The sequence below is a fragment of the Staurois parvus genome, unplaced genomic scaffold (assembly GCF_062004578.1).
Source record: "Staurois parvus isolate SC_StPar_1 unplaced genomic scaffold, SC_StPar_1.0 ptg000327l, whole genome shotgun sequence".
NCBI lineage: Eukaryota > Metazoa > Chordata > Amphibia > Anura > Ranidae > Staurois > Staurois parvus.
The window spans coordinates 6,930,610-6,949,783 of NW_028318123.1; the positions used below are offsets into that span (position 1 = coordinate 6,930,610).

General features: G+C 41.3%; 1 protein-coding gene across 2 annotated transcripts in view; it reads right to left on the minus strand.

The window, feature by feature from the left end:
* Positions 1-19,174, minus strand: part of RPS6KA3 (ribosomal protein S6 kinase A3) — a 225,680-nt gene that overhangs the window by 66,122 nt on the left and 140,384 nt on the right. For both annotated transcript variants that reach the window (XM_089683932.1, XM_089683931.1), the window contains 4 exons: positions 15,737-15,817; positions 5,965-6,044; positions 3,884-3,990; positions 2,399-2,436 (listed from right to left, as the gene is read on the minus strand). In XM_089683932.1, the coding sequence (XP_089540058.1) occupies positions 2,399-2,436; positions 3,884-3,990; positions 5,965-6,044; positions 15,737-15,817 (306 nt within the window). The remainder of the gene's footprint in view (positions 1-2,398; positions 2,437-3,883; positions 3,991-5,964; positions 6,045-15,736; positions 15,818-19,174) is intronic.

Below are 19,174 nucleotides of genomic sequence, written 5' to 3' on the forward strand. Positions count from 1 at the left end.
GTTGCACCATGCATGTGAGGTATCGCCACAAATGTCAGATCGATGGCAGTAACTCTAGCACTAGACCTCCTGTGTAGATATAAAGTGGTTAGAAGAGTGAGTGATGTGTGGCATAAGCTTCTAATGCTGGGCATAAAATGCCAAGATAACAACCCCCTCCCCCCAAATGTCCCTTTTTTGGAAAGTAGACACCAAAAACTATTTGCTGAGAGGCATGTTGAGTCAATAGAAGAATTCATTTTTTACCACGCTTTTAGAAAAAAAAAATATATATATTTATAACTAATAATAAAAAAAATTATATATAAAACTTTTTTTTTTTTTTTAACAAAGTTGTCATTTCGGGCTCCTGTATGTGGCTAGGCTCCCAAAAAGACTCACATGTGGTATCACCATGATCAGTAGAAGTAGCAGAATGTATTTTGGGGTTTATTTCCACATATACCCATGGCATGTGTGAGCAATATATCATTTACGTGACAGCTTTGTGTAAAAATTTTTTATTTGTCATTTCCAAAAACGTGGTAAAAAAATAAAGCATTACATTGACTCAACATGCCTCTAAGCAAATAGTCTGGGGTGTTTAGTTTCGAAAAAGGGGTAATTTGTGGGGGGATTGTGAGATCCTGGAATTTCAGAGCCTCTGAAATGGTGATAGGTAGTAAGGAAGTGAAATAAGAAATTTATGCACCAAAGGCTTTCAAAGGGGATATTGGATTTCAAGCTCCTGTATGCAGCTAGGCTGCCAAAAGATCTCATATGTGGCATCCCCATACTCAGAAGTAGCAGAATATATCTTTGGGTGTAATTCCAATTACACGCATGGCATGTGTGAACAATATGCCATGATAACTTTGTGTAAAAAAAATAATAATTTTTTCATCATTTTCCAAAAACTTGTAGGAGAAAAAAATAAATCCTCCATGGACTCAACATGCCTCTCAGCAGATAGCTTAGGGTGTCTTCTTTCCAAAAAAGTCAATTGGGGGTGTTTGTACTGTCCTGACATTTCAGCAGCTCAAGAAAATGTGATAGACAAAGTAAAAGCTGTGTAAATTCCAGTTTCCATACCATTATTATTATTATAATACAGGATTTATATAGTGCCAACAGTTTACGCAGCGCTTTTACAACATAAGGGCAGACAGTACAAATACAATACAAATGAATACAGGAGGATTCAGAGGGCCCTGCTTACAATCTAAGAGGGAGGGTCGAGAGATACAACAGGTAATAACTGTGGGGGATGGTACTAAAAGTGGGCAGAGATGGGGATAGTTGGACACATTGGGGAAGGGAGTTCCAGAGGATGGGAGCTGCTCTGGAGTAGTCCTGGAGGCGAGCATGGGAGGAGGTGACCAGGGAGCTAGACAGCAGGAGGTCTTGGGAGGAACAAAGAGAACGAATTGGTTGGTATTTTGAGACCATGATAGTGTAACTAGGAGCTAAGTTGTGGATGGCTTTATAAGTTGTAAGTATCTTGAATTTTATTCATTGGCTGAGCAGGAGCCAGAGGAGGGACTGGCAAAGAGGGGTACCATAGTTTGACAAGAGCAAAATACATTCTGGCCTAAATTTATGACTAACTTTGAGTATATTGGATATTTTTTATAACAGAAATGAGAAAATATTTTTTTCAAAATTTTTGGTCTTTTTGTTTATAGCGCAAAAAATAAAAAGCCCAGAGGTTATCAAATACCACCAAAAAAAGCTCTATTTGTGGCAACAAAATGACAAATTTAATTTATGTACAGCATTGCATGACCGCACAATTGTCAATTAAACCAGCGCAGCAAAAAATTGCATAAATTCCACTATCTATAGCATAGTTTATAGACACTAACTTTCACATAAACCAATATGCACTTATTGGGATTTTATTTTAACCAAAGAAATGTAGCAACGTATATTCTGACCTACATTTATGATGAACTTTGAGTATATTGGATATTTTATTATAACAGAAATGAGAAAATATTGTCAAATACCACAAAAAGAAAGCTCTATATGTGTGAAAAAAAGGACATACATTTTGTTTGGGTACAGCATTGCATGGCTGCGCAATTATTAGTTGAAATCGCGCAACACCAAAAAGCAAAAAATGGCCTGGTCAACAAGGGGGGTAAATCTTCCAGAGGGCAAGTGGTTACTATAAGTAAAAGATAAAATACATTCCTACATGTACATGTGTACTTTCACGTACATGGAATTAGTACTAGCACTGCACTATAGGTTTTTGGGGTTTAAAAAAAAAATCTAGTAATATTTTATGACCAATTCATATGAATCATTATTTTGTGTCAGAAGACCTTTCTGGGCCATTATGTAAATAGTGAAAATCTTTAGGATGCAACCATTAGAGCTCATGTTCTACAGACAACAGAACTGTGCGACATACCTGTTAACTTAATGTGTCCTTCTTCATCAAGCAATATACTAGAAAAAAAAAACATTCTAAGTCAACATTCATTTTAAGTGTATTTTACAGCATTCCTAATACAAAAATGATTAAAGTGGAACTAAACTAGCTTTAACAAAAAAAAAAAAAGGTCCTGATTAGTGGAGGGCTGCAGTGATGGTTGTCCTTCTGGAACTTTGTCCCATCTCCACACAGGATCCCTGGAGCTCAGTCAGAGTGATCATTGGGTTCTTGGTTACCCCTCTTACGAAGGCCCCCCCCCCCCCCCCGATTGCTCAGATTGACTGAGCAACCAGCTCTTGAACGAGTCCTGGTTGTGCCAAACGTCTTCCATTTGAGAATTATGGAGGCCATTGTGCTTTTGGGAACCATCAGTGCAGAAATGTTTTTTAGCCTTTCCCACATCTGTGCCTTGCAATAATCCTGTATCTGAGCTCTGCAGATTCTTTGACCTCATGGCTTTTGCTCTGATAAAGTATGCATTGTCAGCTAGGAGGCCTTTTATAGAGAGGTTTGTGCCTTTCCAAATCATATCCAATCAATTTAATATACCATAGGTGGACTCCAATCAAGGCGAAGAAACATCCCAGCAACGATCAAGAGAAATGGGAGGCATCTGTGCTAAATTTCATGTGTTGTTGCAAAAGGTATGGATATTTATGCCAATGTGATATTTCAGTTTTTTATTTTTAACATATTCATAGACATTTCTAAAATCCTGTTTTCACTTTGTCATTAAGGGGTACTGAGTGTAGATGAATGAAAAAAAAAATGAATTTAAAGAACTGTATCAGGCTGCAAAATAACAAAAAATTGAACAAAGTGAAGGGGATCTGAATATTTTCTGAATACATTGTATTGGTGTAAAACATCAGGCTGGCTGTTAACCGTACAGCAAACTCCAAATATTGCTGCTTTCTGACAAAGAGGCTTAACAAGTCCTCTCCAAGTCCTAAGGGAAAATTGTTTATGCAATGCATAGCTCTGGGGCCTCTAAGCTTATCAAGAATCTAAGCCAATATCAGCAGCTTTGAAAATCAATATTGAAGTTCAGGAAACAGCTATTTGTGCTGCACACTGAAAATTGGTGCAACTGGTTAAGTGGCAATATACCTTACATTCTCAAATGGGAGCAACTTCTCTTCTACACTCTTTGAAAATGCAAATATTGAAGTCATCTTAGCATAGAGCTGAAAGAAATTAGTGCAATGCAAGTAAAGAAAAACAAAGGGACATTTATCAAGCAGTGAATGTGACATTCACCAAACATTCATTGCAGGTCATTCAATCATAATTTAAAACAAATACTTCAGAATGATGCACCTGCAAATGTGGGATTTTAAAATATACCCCCATGTTGAAGGTAATAGATTTTAGCTGTGTCAGGCTTGCCATACAACTTATGAGATAGTCCAGTTTTTAAATTGCAGTTCTAGGTCTGGTTTATTTAAATAGATCACTTACTTTTCTGGCTTAAGGTCTCGATATATAATACCAAGAGTATGAAGATGATCTAAAGCAAGTGCCAATTCTGCCAGGTAATATTTCACATCCTCTTCAGTGAACATTACCTACATAAAAAAAAAAAAAAGAAAAAATTACTCTATAAAATACAAGTCCTGTATGTAATGGCTCATGCTATTTTTTCATGAACTAAAAGCATTGAGGGCCCAAACATGCTTTTGCGTGTTACTGTAATGTGCGCTACATCATTTTGAAGGGCACTCAAATACACTAAGGCAATGCAGTTCCAATGCAAATGAGATGCAGTGCACAGTATTGCACTACACTGCATTGTGGTGATTGCTTTCCAAAAAGTGGTGCATGTTCCTTTTTTTTGGATGTTAGGTGCACTGCTAGCTTACCCATTTGAATATGCTGCTAACCTGACACCTGACCAAGGTGTTAATGGTTCCTTAGACATCAATTACCTATTTTAAACTTCCTGTTATAAGCACACTGAAATGGGTATCAATCCACCCATAGTGCAGCTACATGAATTTTTCAGATCTTATTAAGATGTGGCTATGAAGCATCCCATGAGCAAAAAAAGGGAAGTGGCTGTGGGCAAGTGTGCAAAGCTATGATCTAACACTAATACATTAAGTATCAAAGCCCAGCTCCAGTCAAAATTTATTTTAGATGGAACAAGAGAGCATCATCTGAGATTTCCTGTCCTACCAAATCTCCCCCAAAAAGGGACACATTTTTAGAGTGGGAAAGAGTTATAACTGGCGACAGCCACACCTCCATTTCCCTGTGCTGTACTGGAGTCATGGGGACATTAAGTGAGGAAAAATTTCATAAATGCAGTAACATACAGTAAAAAAAACCCAAAATATGAGTATGCAGCTCATTTATCTTTAAATCCTTTTCTATTTTCCATGACTGCAGCACCAGGTTGCCCATTTCAGGGTGGCTTCTTCTATCTCTTGCAGTGTCCTATGAAGCCATCTGTGCTTAAAGAGACTACAGCAGTGTCTCCCTATCACACAGCTTGCAGCCTAGGATGTCAGGAAGGGGGGGAGGAAGGGGGGAGGGAAGGAAGGGGGGGAGGAAGGGGGGGAGGGAAGGAAGGAGGGAAGGAAGGGGGGGAGGGAAGGAAGGGAGGGAAGGAAGGGGGGGGGAAGGAAGGGGGGGAAGGAAGGGGGGGGGAAGGAAGGGGGGAGGGAGGGGGGGAAGGAAGGGGGGAGGGAGGGGGGAGGGAGGGAGGGAGGGAAGGAAGGGGGAAGGGAGGGGGGAAGGGAGGGAGGGAAGGAAGGGGGAAGGGAGGGAGGGAAGGAAGGGGGAAGGGAGGGAGGGAAGGAAGGGAGGGAGGGGAAGGAAGGGAGGGAGGGAAGGAAGGGGGGGAGGGAAGGAAGGGGGGAGGGAAGGAAGGGGGAGGGAGGGAAGGAAGGGGGAGGGAGGGAGGGAAGGAAGGGGGAGGGAGGGGAAGGGAGGGAGGGAAGGGGGAGGGAGGGAGGGGGGGGGGGAGAGGAGGGGAGGGAGGAGGGGGGGGGGGGGAGGAGGGAAGAGAGGGGGGAGGGAGGGGGGGGGAGGAGGAGAGAGGGGGGAGGGAGGGAGGGAGGGGGGGGTGAAAGGGAGGAGGGGGGGTGGAAGGGAGGAGGGGGGTGGAAGGGAGGGGAAGGGGGGGAAGGGAGGGGAAGGGGGGAAGGGGGGGAAGGGAGGGGAAGGGGGGGGGGGGAAGGGAGGGGAAGGGGGGGGGGGAAGGGAGGGGAAGGGGGGGAGGGAGGGAAGGGGGGGGGGAAGGGAGGGGAAGGGGGGGGGAGGGAGGGGAAGGGGGGGGGAAGGGAAGGGGGGGGGGAAGGAGGGGAAGGGGGGGGGGAAGGGAGGGGAAGGGGGGAAGGAATAGTTTTCACATATTTAACGCATAGATTTTTCAAATGTAAATGACAGGTCTGCTTTAACCACCTGGGTAAACACCTTTTAGCAATCAGTCATGAATACACAAGTATAGAATGAAGGTTTAGGGGTGGTGCATCAATTTTTTAATTAATAACTGAGATAATACAAAATCATTTGAAAGATAAACTTATAATACTTGCCTCTTTGGATAAACGTGTAAACAAATCTCCACCCCTGAGAAAATCCAGAATAAGGTATAATTTGCCTTCTGTTTGGAAAGCTGAAATAGATAACAGATAACTTATTTTGTATGCAAGTGTAACCACTAGCCTACAGGACACTTATGCCCCCTTCCTGCCCAGGCCAATTTCCAGCTCTCAGCGCTCTCACACTTTGAATGACAATTGCGCGGACATGCAACACTGTACCCATCTGAAATTTTTAGCACTTTTTTGTGACAGATAGAGCTTTATTTGGTGGTATTAACCATTTGACGCCCGGCCTATGGCCAAATGGCGTCCGTAAAAATGTATTAGCTTTCCGGGAGGCCGCCATATGGCATCCTCCCGCACATGCGCAGTTCGCGCGCTTGCAGAGCCGCGCAGCAGCTCGCTCTGTCACCGGCCGTGTACCTTGGACACGGCCGATGACAGATCTGAGTACCGGCCCCCGTTGCTGGTGCCATGTGACCTGCTGTGACCAATCACAGCAGGTCACATGACAGTTGTATACAATGGATGGCTTCATTCATGCCATCCATTGTATACTAGTGTCTAGCTGTGAATGGTCACAGCAAATCACATGCACATGTTCATGTGATTAGCTGTGGCCAAATCACAGCTAAGCACAAAAAAAACAAAAACAAAAACAAAAAACCCCTGAATGAATCGATGTCATTCAGGTAAATGCTTGCTTATAGCAAAAAAAAGTAATTCTTTGCTATAAGAAAATTGTGTAAAAAAAAAATACTGATCACTTCCCCAAAGTAGTACAATGTTACTATGGTAACATTGTACTACTTTGGACGTAGTGAAATATGAAAAGAAAACGTAAAAAAAAGAAAAAAAATGTAATAAAGAAAATAAAAAAAAATATATATTTTTTTTTTTCACACTGTCACCAGTGTCCCTGATCACCGCATGCCCAGTTATATGATGATGCTGTACTGCACTGGTGACAGTATGTAAAAAAAAAAAATAGTGAAAATAATTTTAATTTTTCAAAAATTATGACAAAAAAAATACAACTTCAAAAAAACTCGCCATGCCTCTTATGAAGTTCGTCGGACTGTCTACTTTGCAAAAAGGGTTCATTTGGGGATATCTGTACTATTCTGACATTCTTGGACCTCAAGAAATTAGATTGGCTGTCAGTACTTCAGGATTGATCAATATTCACATCTATAGCATAGTTTGTGAACTCTAACTTTCCTACAAACTAAAAAATACATCCTAATTTGGGTTATTTTCACCAAAGACATGTAGTAGAATACATCTTTGGCCTAAATTTATGAAGAACAATTATTTGCAAACTTTTATAACAGAAACAAAGAAAAACACGTTTTTTTTTTCCAAAATGTTCGGTCTTTTTTGTTAATTTAGCAAAAAATAAAAACCCCAGCGATGATTAAATACCACCAAAAGAAAGCTCTAGTTGTGTGAAGAAAATGATAAAATTTTAGTCTGGGTACAATGTTGTATCACATATGCGCATTTGTCATTCAAAGTGTGAGAGCGCTGAAACCTGAAAAATGGCCTGGGCAGGAAGGGGTAAAATTGCACGGTATTGAATTGGTTTTTCACCTCTGGGTTTTTTATTTTTTCTTAAACAAACTAAACACCACTTAAAATTTTGAAAAAAAAGGTTTTTCTTAGTTTTTGTTATAAAACTTTGTAAATAAGTGATTTTTCTCCTTCACTGATGTGCACTAATGAGGCTGCAGTGATGGGCACTGATAGGTGGTACTGGTAGGTGGCACTGATGGGCCTTGACAGGCATTAGTGATGGCCACTGAAAGGCAGCACTGACTGGCACCGATGCACACTTATAGGCGGCACTGAATGGCACTGATAGGCATTGATAGGTGGCACTGACTGGCACTGATGGGTGGCACTGAAAGGCAGCTCAGATGGGCACTGATATGTGGCATTGGTGTGCACTGGTAGGCACTGATATGTGGCACTGATGGGCACTGGCACTGTTCAGCACTGACAGCTGGCACTGATGGACACTGACAGGTGGCACTTCTGGGGCCACACTGATCATCAGTGGCCCTGATGATCAGTGTACATGTCCCTCCACGGAAATGCAGATTACTGGCTCTCCTCTCGAGCTGTCAGCGTGACAGCTCGTGAGGAGAGAAATGCCGATAACCGGCATTTCCCTGTTTACATGTGATCAGCTGTGATTGGACACAGCTGATCACATGACCGAGCCGACATCTTCGGCTCTTTCCGTGGATCGGTGATCTGTGCCCGAGGAACACAGCGCACCGCCGATCGCCACGCTGTGCGCTCCCTGAGCCGCGCATGCGCGGTGAGAATGGGAGGACGTCATATGGCGTCCTCCCAGAACGAGAGAACCACCTTGCTCCGTCATTGGACTATATGGCGGGAGGTGGTTAATATAAGAAATTGCTATTTTTGCACACGAGTTACAAGTCATTTTCAGAGATGCACGTTTGTAGATGTCAAACATGGCAACAGCCTTAAAGTGGTATTAAACCCAAAAGCAAACATTATATTGCAGCTTCCCAATTATTAGAAGCAATAGTTGTTTTTTTTGCCCATCAATACTTACCTAGGTGAATGCAGCATTGGTCCGATGCTGCATCTGTCCCCCGCTGGCTCTATGTGTGAGAACTCAGCGACTACATGACTGCCAACCAGACCACTGAGTTCTCACACTGTCAGTCACCGCTGTCTGCTCTGCCCCCCCCCCCCCATCCTGCCAGCAAGTCTGCTTTTTCAACAGAGCAAGTTCTCCTGCAGATATAACAATTGAGGGTTGAGACAAACCATTTAACACTGATAGGGGTGCTTTCAGTGGTCAGCTTGTGTAAAACCTTTATTCCAAAAGGGTTAAAACTGTTGCTGTAATGGCTTATAAAATATTAGCTGAAGTTTGTCTTCAATTTGTATCTAAAATCTGCTAGTGAATCTAACACTTCCCTCCCCCTAAACAAGGGGTAGGCAACCTGCGGCTCTCTAGCTGTTGTGGAACTACATTTCCCATGAGGCATTGCAATATTACAAAACTGACAGTTACAGCTATGACTTGCAGAGGCATGATGGAACTTGTAGTCCTGCAACAGCTGGAGAGCCGCAGGTTGCCTACCCCTGCTGGTGTCTAAACCAATGCTGGTGTCTCTATTGCTCCTTTATGCAGAGTGCAGGAACCCTAATACAGGTGATGTGTTACTGGTCAGATCACCAAGTGAAAATAGAAAGATGAAAGCCTAAAAAAAAGCAGCAGAACTTTAACCCTGCTGACCTTTCCAATAAGTGCTTTCTCTCTGCAGAGTGGAGCAGGGAAGCGACTGCAAAAACATGTAGTTATAGCAGTAAAGTCTCCTTAAGGTGCAACTCCCTCAGCTTAGCAAACTGTTATGTGCCTCCATTTCTTGTTGACTGTGTGATGTCACATTTCCTTGGAAAAGGAGGCACATGACAAGCGTACACATTCCAGCTTGTAATTTGGACCTGAGCCCGCAGGCAAAGCGCGGCCACAGCTGAGAGCTGAAAGTGATTGTAACGACAGATTGAAAAAAAAAACAAAAAACAAACGTCATACTTACCTGCTCTGTACAGTGGTTTTTCATAGAGCAGTCCCAATCCTCCTCTTCTCCAGAGCTCCTGGCCCATACCTTCTGCCAAGTGCCTCCCACAGCAAGCAGCTTGCTATGGGGACACCAGAGTAGGCTCGGTCCTGAGCTGCTGCTGTGTGTCCATTCACACACAGACGCGGTTGACTCCACGTCTGCTCTCTTCCGAATGGCTCACTGGCTGAGATTGACAGCTCCCGTTGTCGTCTCAGCCAATAAGAAGGGAGAGGCACAGGACAGCTGAAGCTCTTGTGCACATCGCTGGATCGAGATGGGGGGCTGCTGCACACAAAGAATGAATGAAGGTAAAAACGTTGAGCCTTTAAAACTACCTAAAGAAGAGAATGAGGGGAAGATCACTCCAGATGTAACTGCCCCTTCTAAACTTTCAAACCCTAAGTGGACCTAGCCAGGACTTGGAATGAGGACACCGCAAAAACAGAAGTACAGACGAAATAAAGAAAAGCTGTTCTGTGGTGAGGATACTATTTGTACTATCCCACACTTCTCCTTTAAAGAAAGCTTTTAAGAGCATCTCAAATTTTCTATCTGCAGAATCTCTGAAAGAAGGAACATTGACAATAGGTACAATGAGATGTTTGTTTAGGATAGAAACGGTAGGGTCAACCACAGGAAAAGCCCACTTTTTGCCAAATCATTTTCCACTGTAAATCCTTTCAGGAGGGAGCCAATTGTTATACACTACACATTCTGTTTATGAACAGTGAATTTCTTGCAAATTTTTGTAGGTCTTTGTGCCCAAAGGAGCAAGGTGAGACGGAAAAGTGTCAATTTACACAATTGGCAAGGCTTTTGCAAACGGAGTCCATGAGCTTATCAACATTAGCAAGCATGCTGCATGAAGCTCCCCCTTCAATATAGTGGCAACGTGGGAGAGAGAAATCTTAGGCAGCTTTCTCTAACATGGTCTCAATGTCCTCTTCATTTCACTTTGGATTTGTGTAATCTACAACCAACATATCAGAGTCTGACTCTGGTTCCGAAATCGTAGCTGAGAGGAGGTGTGTAAACCAAGACACCTGAAGGTGACAAAAAAACCCAGCATACCTGCAGACTCATGATGGTACAACACAGCCCAATGACTTTTAAATGCTCCCACCTTTCTCAAACACTGCTACTACCATCCTGGCCTTCCTGTTCAGATGCATATGTAGGTCCAGGCACTGAGTCTGCATAACAGTTTTAGGGCAACAAAAAAGGTCACTTTTTCTTTGGTGTCATAGGCACATTTGATGATGAGTGGAGGAGGCAAAGCAAAATATTTTGAGTTTATTGCCTCTGCTGTGTGTTTTGGACCCAGATGTTTGGGTCATCTTGACCAAAATGGCCGCAAAGGCCAAGAAGTATTCCCCACTTGAAGTGGGGGAACCCCTTCACTGGAAAGAAGGCTCGTCTCTAGCCTTGGAGGGCTTGGGTTTCCATTCTCTCTTACAGAAGCGAGTGCCAGGTTTCTGTTTGGATCTTGAGTTCTGGGGAGGCAAAAGGAACTACCATATTTGCCGGCGTATAAGACGACTTTTTTGCCCTGAAAAACATGCCTCCAAGTGGGGGGGTCGTCTTATATGCCGGGTGCACTTCAGTTGGGATAGACATAGCTGCCATAGTGGCCTTCCGATACTCGCCCGGTGCCCATAGTGGCCTCCCGATGCCCGCCCACCTCATTCTACATACCAGCCGCGGCGGGTCATCAGCATGGCTGCGGCGAGCATCAGCAGCGATACAGGGGTGCCAGCCTTTTCGGCGTGACCGGCCCGTTCTGCTCGGCGGGAAGCAGCGGCGCTCCGGCCCGCCCCTTGTCTACTCAGAGCTCGCACATGCGGACTTGCGCACTAGTGCCAATTACAGGGAGATGCAGGGACATGGTAGTGACATGGAGACAGGGAGGGCAGACAGGGAGCAGGGACCAATCCAATCCGGCTTTGTATACAGCCAACCACAGTACTGCACCATTGTACAGTACAATACAGCATAGAAAATGTCCAGCAGTCAAACCCCTATCAACCCTATCATGGCACCAGCAAAAAGAAAGAGGGGGTAGTCTTATACGGCGGTATATAACAAACTCTATATTTTGAGTGGAAATGTTGGGGGTCGTCTTATACGCCCAGTCGTCTTATATGCCGACAAATACGGTATTCTCAGCCTAAGCCACAGAAGTTTAGGTAGCATAAGCTTTTGCCTTTTCTTCAGTAGCAAGAGCTGAGAGCTTTTCCCTCCAGTGATTTTGTGGACAAACATATCCAGGGCATTGCTAAACGGCATTTGCTCCCAAAGGGCATTCATTCTAGCGGTTCCTAGCATGTGAGCTCCACCAACTAACATGAACCAACATGAGACCTAGGCAGGGAAGCTTCTGGAGAGAATCTCAACCTGTCCATGGTGCATAATCAGAATTTTTGATAAAAGCTCCTACTGCTACCATGCAGAAGAATCCCCACAAAGGGCACCACATTGTTTTGCCGAGACAGACAAGGTTTTAGCCCAGAATAGTGAGGCCCGGCAAACCCCTGTGGTAGCAACTGTGAGTTGCTTGGCCACCACTACCATGAAAAAGGACTGGGTCCTTAAAACACTGGATCATCGTCTACAGGAACAGTGAGGGTCTTGTTCAGGTAAGGCACATCAGGATCTACTGCAAGTCCTGCCCATCTCTTGTAGACGCTTTCTTCTATCAAGTATTCTTCTATCAGGTAATGTTACACAAACTTGGGGGGGGGGGGGGTTCACCAGGCACACCCAGTCCTCCTATAGATTATACTCAATATGAGGGAGTAACAGGTAGGGATTTTCTGGTGTTGGAGCCTTTTATCACCCTCAATGACAAGTTGGTGCGAGGATTCACAACAGTATCTTCTGAGCCTGGGAGAAACCAAAAGTCTGATCATCTTCCTGTAGGTAATCATTTGACATGGATAATACTGCCTACCTGGACACTTTTAGATCAGCTTCCTCTGACATCAGGAGGGGTAGTGAAGGTAAGTCAAAAAGGGAATTTCTGTGGACAGAAATGCACTAAAGAAAGGTACCAGGAAGGAGTTAGGGAAAACCCTGAAACCAACTCTAACCCTGAGTCATACTGTGGATCTATGCTGGCCAAGCATGGGGAGAAAAGTCTATCCACATTGCCAGGAGTAATCCACACATTAAAGGACACAAGGGCATGTTACTTACAGTTTATCGTGCAGAGCTGCAGTGTATGCAGCCCAAGCTTTGCCAAATCCAGAGTCAGCAGGAACAGGACCCACTGCAGTGGACCACAGTCCCTTTTCTGTGGGATCTAGTACCAGAAGGCAACATTACAGGCCATTCTGTGGGGTCCAAAAACAGCCCCTCTTAGCACCAAGCGCCATCAAGGCAAATGATCTGGATAGAAGCTTTTATTACTACCCTCAAGGCCAACAGCCACACAGGTTCACATTATTGGTAAAAGGCTGCTACACTAAAAGTAAAGGTGCCAAAACAGACTCTGTTTAAAAGATTACATTAAGTGTAACTTTAGTCAGAAACTTAAGTCCTGCAAGATGACTTCAAGCTGGTCCCTTTTGCAGGTATAGCTATGAAAAACATTAAAAATAAGTGTCCATTAATACCCTACTTTGATTATGATTGATAATGTGTGGACTAAGATGAAAACACATTTTGAATATGTGGGATATACTGATTATACCTGCATGTTTCAAAAACAATTATCTTGATCTATTAAAGTTACAGGGATTTGAGGATAAGAGGTTTGGAATATATTCCTCAGTTATGTCAGGGTCAAGTCCTGAAGGACTCACCACCTACAAGATGAATTTAATTTAAAAAATAAGTGTTTTTTTATCAGTACCTACAACTTAGACATGCTATACAAATGCAGTCAAGGTCGGAACATTGGAGTTGCATAACATTACATTACACTACGTTATTCAATAATGTTATAAAAGCACCTTCAAGGAGGTGTTAAATATCAGTCATTTATGGAGCATTAGTACAGAGAACCTCAAAAGGCAATATCACCAAGATGTAGACTACAGTGGCAAAAATGTTTATTATTCAAAATTCATATAGAACGCCTCAGAAATTGTATAGATGGGATGAGAGCCAGCCCCATGTGTCCATGGTGTGGGCAGGAGGAGGACACACTTAATACACATGTTGTGGAGATGTCCCAAGTTGTTCAGATCCTGAACACAGATTTTTTTTTTTTTAAGTCCGCAAACGTGCGAAAAACGAAAAACCCGTAAGTGTTCACAAAAAAGTGCAAGTGCAAAACACCACACGAAAAAGTGCACTTAGGGGTGTGCCTTGTCCTTCCCCCGAAGGGGATGGACCACTACCCTGATCCCCCGGGGCACTAAGCTCCTGACAGGGACAAGGTTTCCATTTGGTCCTCCTGGCCAAAAGGCCCGGTGGACCACCGTTCCTTGTGGCCAGCTGAAGCCAGCCACCCAGTGCTCGGTCAGGGGGCTCTCCCGAAGAGAAAACCCCCCAGAACAGGGGAGGAGGAACCAAAAGGCCACACATCCTCCCCCTAGACTTCAGGGCAGGCCCGAGGACCCACACCCTCCATCCTGTGAGAAAAACACACACATAAGAAAGAAAAAGTGACAAAACGTGGGAGTGAAATAAATTAAATAAATAGAAAATAAAAAAAGTGGTCGTGCCAAATCCTGGACACAGATGCAGGATACAATCAAGATATTAAGGATCAATCATTTTAAGTGATCCCAGGGTGTGTGTGCTGAGGTGGCTGGATAGAAGGTTGCTTCCAAGATGTGGTTGGTAGCTAACCGTTTACTGTTTTTGGCACGGAAATTAAAGTGTTACTAGACCCACAACAGTAAAATCGGTCTGTATATGCAGTAAAGCATGCTTGTTATACTCACTGTGGAACCTAAGGAGTTAATCCTCTGCATTGTGTAAAAACGCTGTTTGATCCTGACTTCTCTGATCCTCCCTTTTCTTCCAGTGTCCCCACTCTTATCTCCTGATAAGACATATTGTGTGGAATCATTCTGCACATGCTCAGTTTGGTGTGTATTCCTAGAGAGGTTTTTCTTTTTTTTTTCTTGGGAGAGAGCATGTGATCAGCACAGGGCCAATCAGCATTGTCCAGACTGAGGTCAGTGGTTCTGCATCCTCCTAGTGCAGAATGAACACTCCTACAAGCATTAGGACACTGACAGAAGTCACAAGACCGCCCTAACTACTGATTAGAAAAGATATTTAGCAGTTTATATTTCCTATAATAATTTTACTTCCATGTTCTGTGTACTGTGGAAAGCCAGATATAGTGAATACAGGGTCCTGGATTTAGTAACACTTTAATTGCACAGAGATGAATGTCTAAGACCCCCCCAACACACGCATTATGGGTTAAAATAGTAAATGAAGTCTCACAAAAAGAACATGGTATTTCAACATAGAGGTGAACTGGATAAGAATGTTAAAGTATGGGGACAAATGGAATAATAACTTGGAAGTAATGCCTTCTCAGATGGCAACGGAACGGTTAATGTATACTAGAGAAGAGAATTTGAGGCTTAATTAACCTTGAGGTATATAAGAAATGTGTAATTTGAGACAAGTAAAGAAAATGTTACATGTAGATATGTAAGATGTAAAATGTATGTGGTGGAATGTTGTGATGTGAAAAAAAAAGGAAACTTTTCTTATTCAATAAATACAAAAATATAAAATAAGTGCCTATAAATGTTTAAAATCCAGTAATACACTATCACCCTGCTCTGCACATGCTCAGTTGCTCTCTCTCTTTCGACACAGTGACAAATGTAGATGCCGTTCTGCTAACAGCCTGCAGATTTACTGCTGATCAGGGGCTCTGGGCTTCAGAAAACTGGCAGCCTTTAGCAAAAAAACAGGAATAATGCTGGAGGTAATTTACAGCACACACTAATTTTGATAGCATAATTATTAATGTGAAGTGTGTTCTTTGCTATAGAACATTTTTTTTTCTATCAAATTGTTATGGGCAAAATTCCTCTTTAGTTACTGAATCACAGAGCTGCTCATTATTCAAACATTTAAAATGAGTTTCAGTTAAAAAGTTGAAATTTCTTAAAACTGGGACGTAACACTCTAACAGCTGGTATAAGTCTATCAGCAGTGAGAAATCTTGTACTCACCATAGTGCAATTTGACAATAAATGGATGATTAACTTCCACCAAAATATCACGCTCCATCTTTGTTCTAACACGATCTCGAACTATGAGAAAAGGAAAAAAATAAATAATAGAACAAATTCACGTACAAGTTTCTAATCAAACCAAGCTGTTTAACGTTTGCTTTTGAAAAATATTTAATGGCAAAATTGAGCTGATTTAAAGCGATTTATAAATGACATCAAACAAGATTCACACAACTTTTACGCAGGATTCATAACAGAATCCAATTAGAAAAATGTGCGAATCTCGGGTTATTATTGAATGACTTGCGTGGGGAAAAAAAATTATAAACATACCCTAAATAGAATCAATAATAACAGACACCTAAAAAGGATAAATGCCTTTTTTTTGTTTTAAAGGATAGAGTAAAGAAGGGTTAAAATGTCTGTCAGGTTTCTCTAGTGTCTATGATTCTGTTGGAGATCTGCCTTCTATATATTTTCTGGTGAGCATTACCAACTGAAATGTGGGTTTGAGCATACATTTATGTAAATCGCCACAATTTTATAATATTTGACTATTAAAGGGTAAATAACACTCTAATATAAAATATGAACCAATACAGTTGTTTCCAGGCTGGCTTAGCCAGGTTCAATGCACATAATTTATAACTGGCCCACAAGTGCAACTGCACATTATCCTTTAACCACTCCAAGTCCAGACACTTTCACCCCCTTCCTGTCCAGGCCAATTTTCAGCTTTCAGTGCTATAACACTTTGAATGACAATTGAGTGGTCATGCAACATATGAAATTTTTAGCAGATAAAACTTTATTTTGGTGGTATTTATTCACCACTGGGATTTTTATTTTTTTGCTATATAAATGAAAAAACATTTTGAAAGAAAAGTGTTTTTCTTATAAAATTTTGCAAATAATCTTTCTTCATAAATCTTGCCCAAAATGTATTCAGCTATCTTTTTAGTAAAAAAAAAAACAAAAAACAAAAAACAAACCCCCCCCCCCCCCCCCCCCAAAATTAGTTTACAACCCAAAATATTAATTTTTCAAAATTTGTTTACATTTATGGTGTGTGTTTTTTTTTTTAACATACTGTCACCCTAGCAGTACAGTGTAGCCATAGTGACACTGTACTACTTGTGGGAGGTGCATTTTTTTTTTTTTTAATTAATATTTTATTGAATTTTATCATTTCAACCACAGTAATAAAAAAAATTACATTTTCAACATACATAATCAAAATATACATTTATCTGTTCCCCCCCTACCCTTCCAATCCACCCTTCTCCCTCTCCTTCCCCCCAATCCCCCACTCCCATCCTCATAGTTCTACTCTACGTTTTTCACTTCTCTTGGGAGTCCTAGAGATTTCATCTTCTATTTTTTCCCTTATTTTCCTTCTCCTTTTTACACAATAAACCCAACCTTTTCTCCTTACCGCTCTGAATTTACGTATTGATTTAATTTCTTAAAGTCTTCCTATTTTTTATGAAACTTCTCCACTTTATCCTCATTTATATGGTAAAGTTCCTCCATCCTATATATCTGATCTATCTTTTCCATCCAATCCTTTATCTTTGGTACCTCCTGTTTCCGCCAAAATTTATGTATCAACCATTTTGCTGCGTTTATTAAATAAAATAGGCCAGAATTTTTTTACTCCTTCACTGTTAGCTCCGTTTCATGTAAGAGACAGATCTCTGGATCTTTTGGGACTCTAATTCCAGTTATCTCTGATAAATTAATTCCTCCCAGTACTCGTGAATTGTATAACACTCCCACCAGATATGTACCATAGTGCACTTTTCCCCACATCCACGCCAATACAAAGGTGATTTATCTTTATCTTGCTTATGTGCAACATTAGGTGTATTATACCATTTCGCCAAACACTTCATTTCCACCTCCTTCATATTTACACATCCATGTGTTAATCTATATATCTTTTTTTGTTTTTCTTCTTCTAATGTTACCCCTAACTCCCTTTCCCATTTCTTCATATAAGCCGGTGCTGAATCCATTGTCAATTTAGTGAGTATTTTATAAATCTTAAAAGTTCCATGTTTTCCGTCACCTTGTGTACTAAACCGTTCAAAAGAGTTTCCACTCTGCTTTTACTCTTAAGGGTCTGGGAAGTTTTCCTATGAAATGTTTTAGTTGACAAAAACGCCATTTGTCCAATTAAGAGAACAATTCTGTCTTATTTTTTAGTTCAAAGAATGGTTTGATTTCCTCCCCCTTCATTACATCTCGTAATTGTATATCTTCCTTTTTTATCCACTTCCCTGCTATGTTTTCCTTCCCCGGCGGGAAGAAATATGTTGCCACTATGGGCATCAACATTGAATTAAATTCCCATCTCATTTGTTTGTGAACTACATCCCAAATGTTCAATACATTTTGTGTACATATACTTGTGTTATCTGTTAATCCCCGATATTGAGGTGGTACCCATACTACCCTACATATTTGTGTTTTACTCAGTGTATTTTCTATATTTATCCAACTTTTCCTGTGTGCATTATGTGTCCAATCAAAAATTCTCGCTAACATTATTGAATTATAATAGCTTTTAAAATCTGGCACACCCAATCCCCCATTCTCTTTATCTCTACTTAGAACTTCATAGCTTATTCTAGGTTTCTTATTCCTCCATATATATCTTATAATTTTTTAAACTATTTTAAAATATATTCCCAGGAGGTTTATTGGTATCATTTAGAATTTATACAATATTTTTGGAACAATTAGCATTTTCACTAAATTTATTCGTCCTATCTACAACATTCCTCCCGTCCCAAATTTCCTTAGGTCATCATTAATCTCGTTTAACAATGGGATACAATTCATTTTATATAAATTGTTTTGGGGATGCAGTCAAATTTACTCCTAAATTCTTTAGATCTTTTTCCTTCCACAGAAAGGGAAATTCTTTCTGCAAACTTTGTTTCTCATTAATTGGAAGATTTAGATTAAGAATTTCCGTTTTAGTTGGATTAAATTTTAAATGTGATAGCTCCCCATATTCCTTTAATGTTTTCATTAAGTTAGGCAATGTCATTCTGGGGTTATTCACATACTACAGCATCTCATCCGCATAAGCTGCTACTTTATGTTCCATTTCTCCTATCTTGATCCCTTTTATATCTATACTTTTCCTTATTATTACTAGGAGAGATTCCAGAGACAGAACAAACAACAAGGGCTTTGACAAGGGGCATCCCTGTCGTGTCCCATTTTGCATTTTAAAAAATTCAGATATTTCTCCATTTACTTTTATTGCAGCAGAGGGTTGACTATAAAGCTTCTTTATCCATTTTCTCATTCTGGGCCTATCCCCAATACTTCCAATGTATCTAACATATACCCCCAATCTAATCTGTCAAAAGCCTTCTCAGCATCTACAGATAATAGAACAGGATCATTTGCTTTCCTATA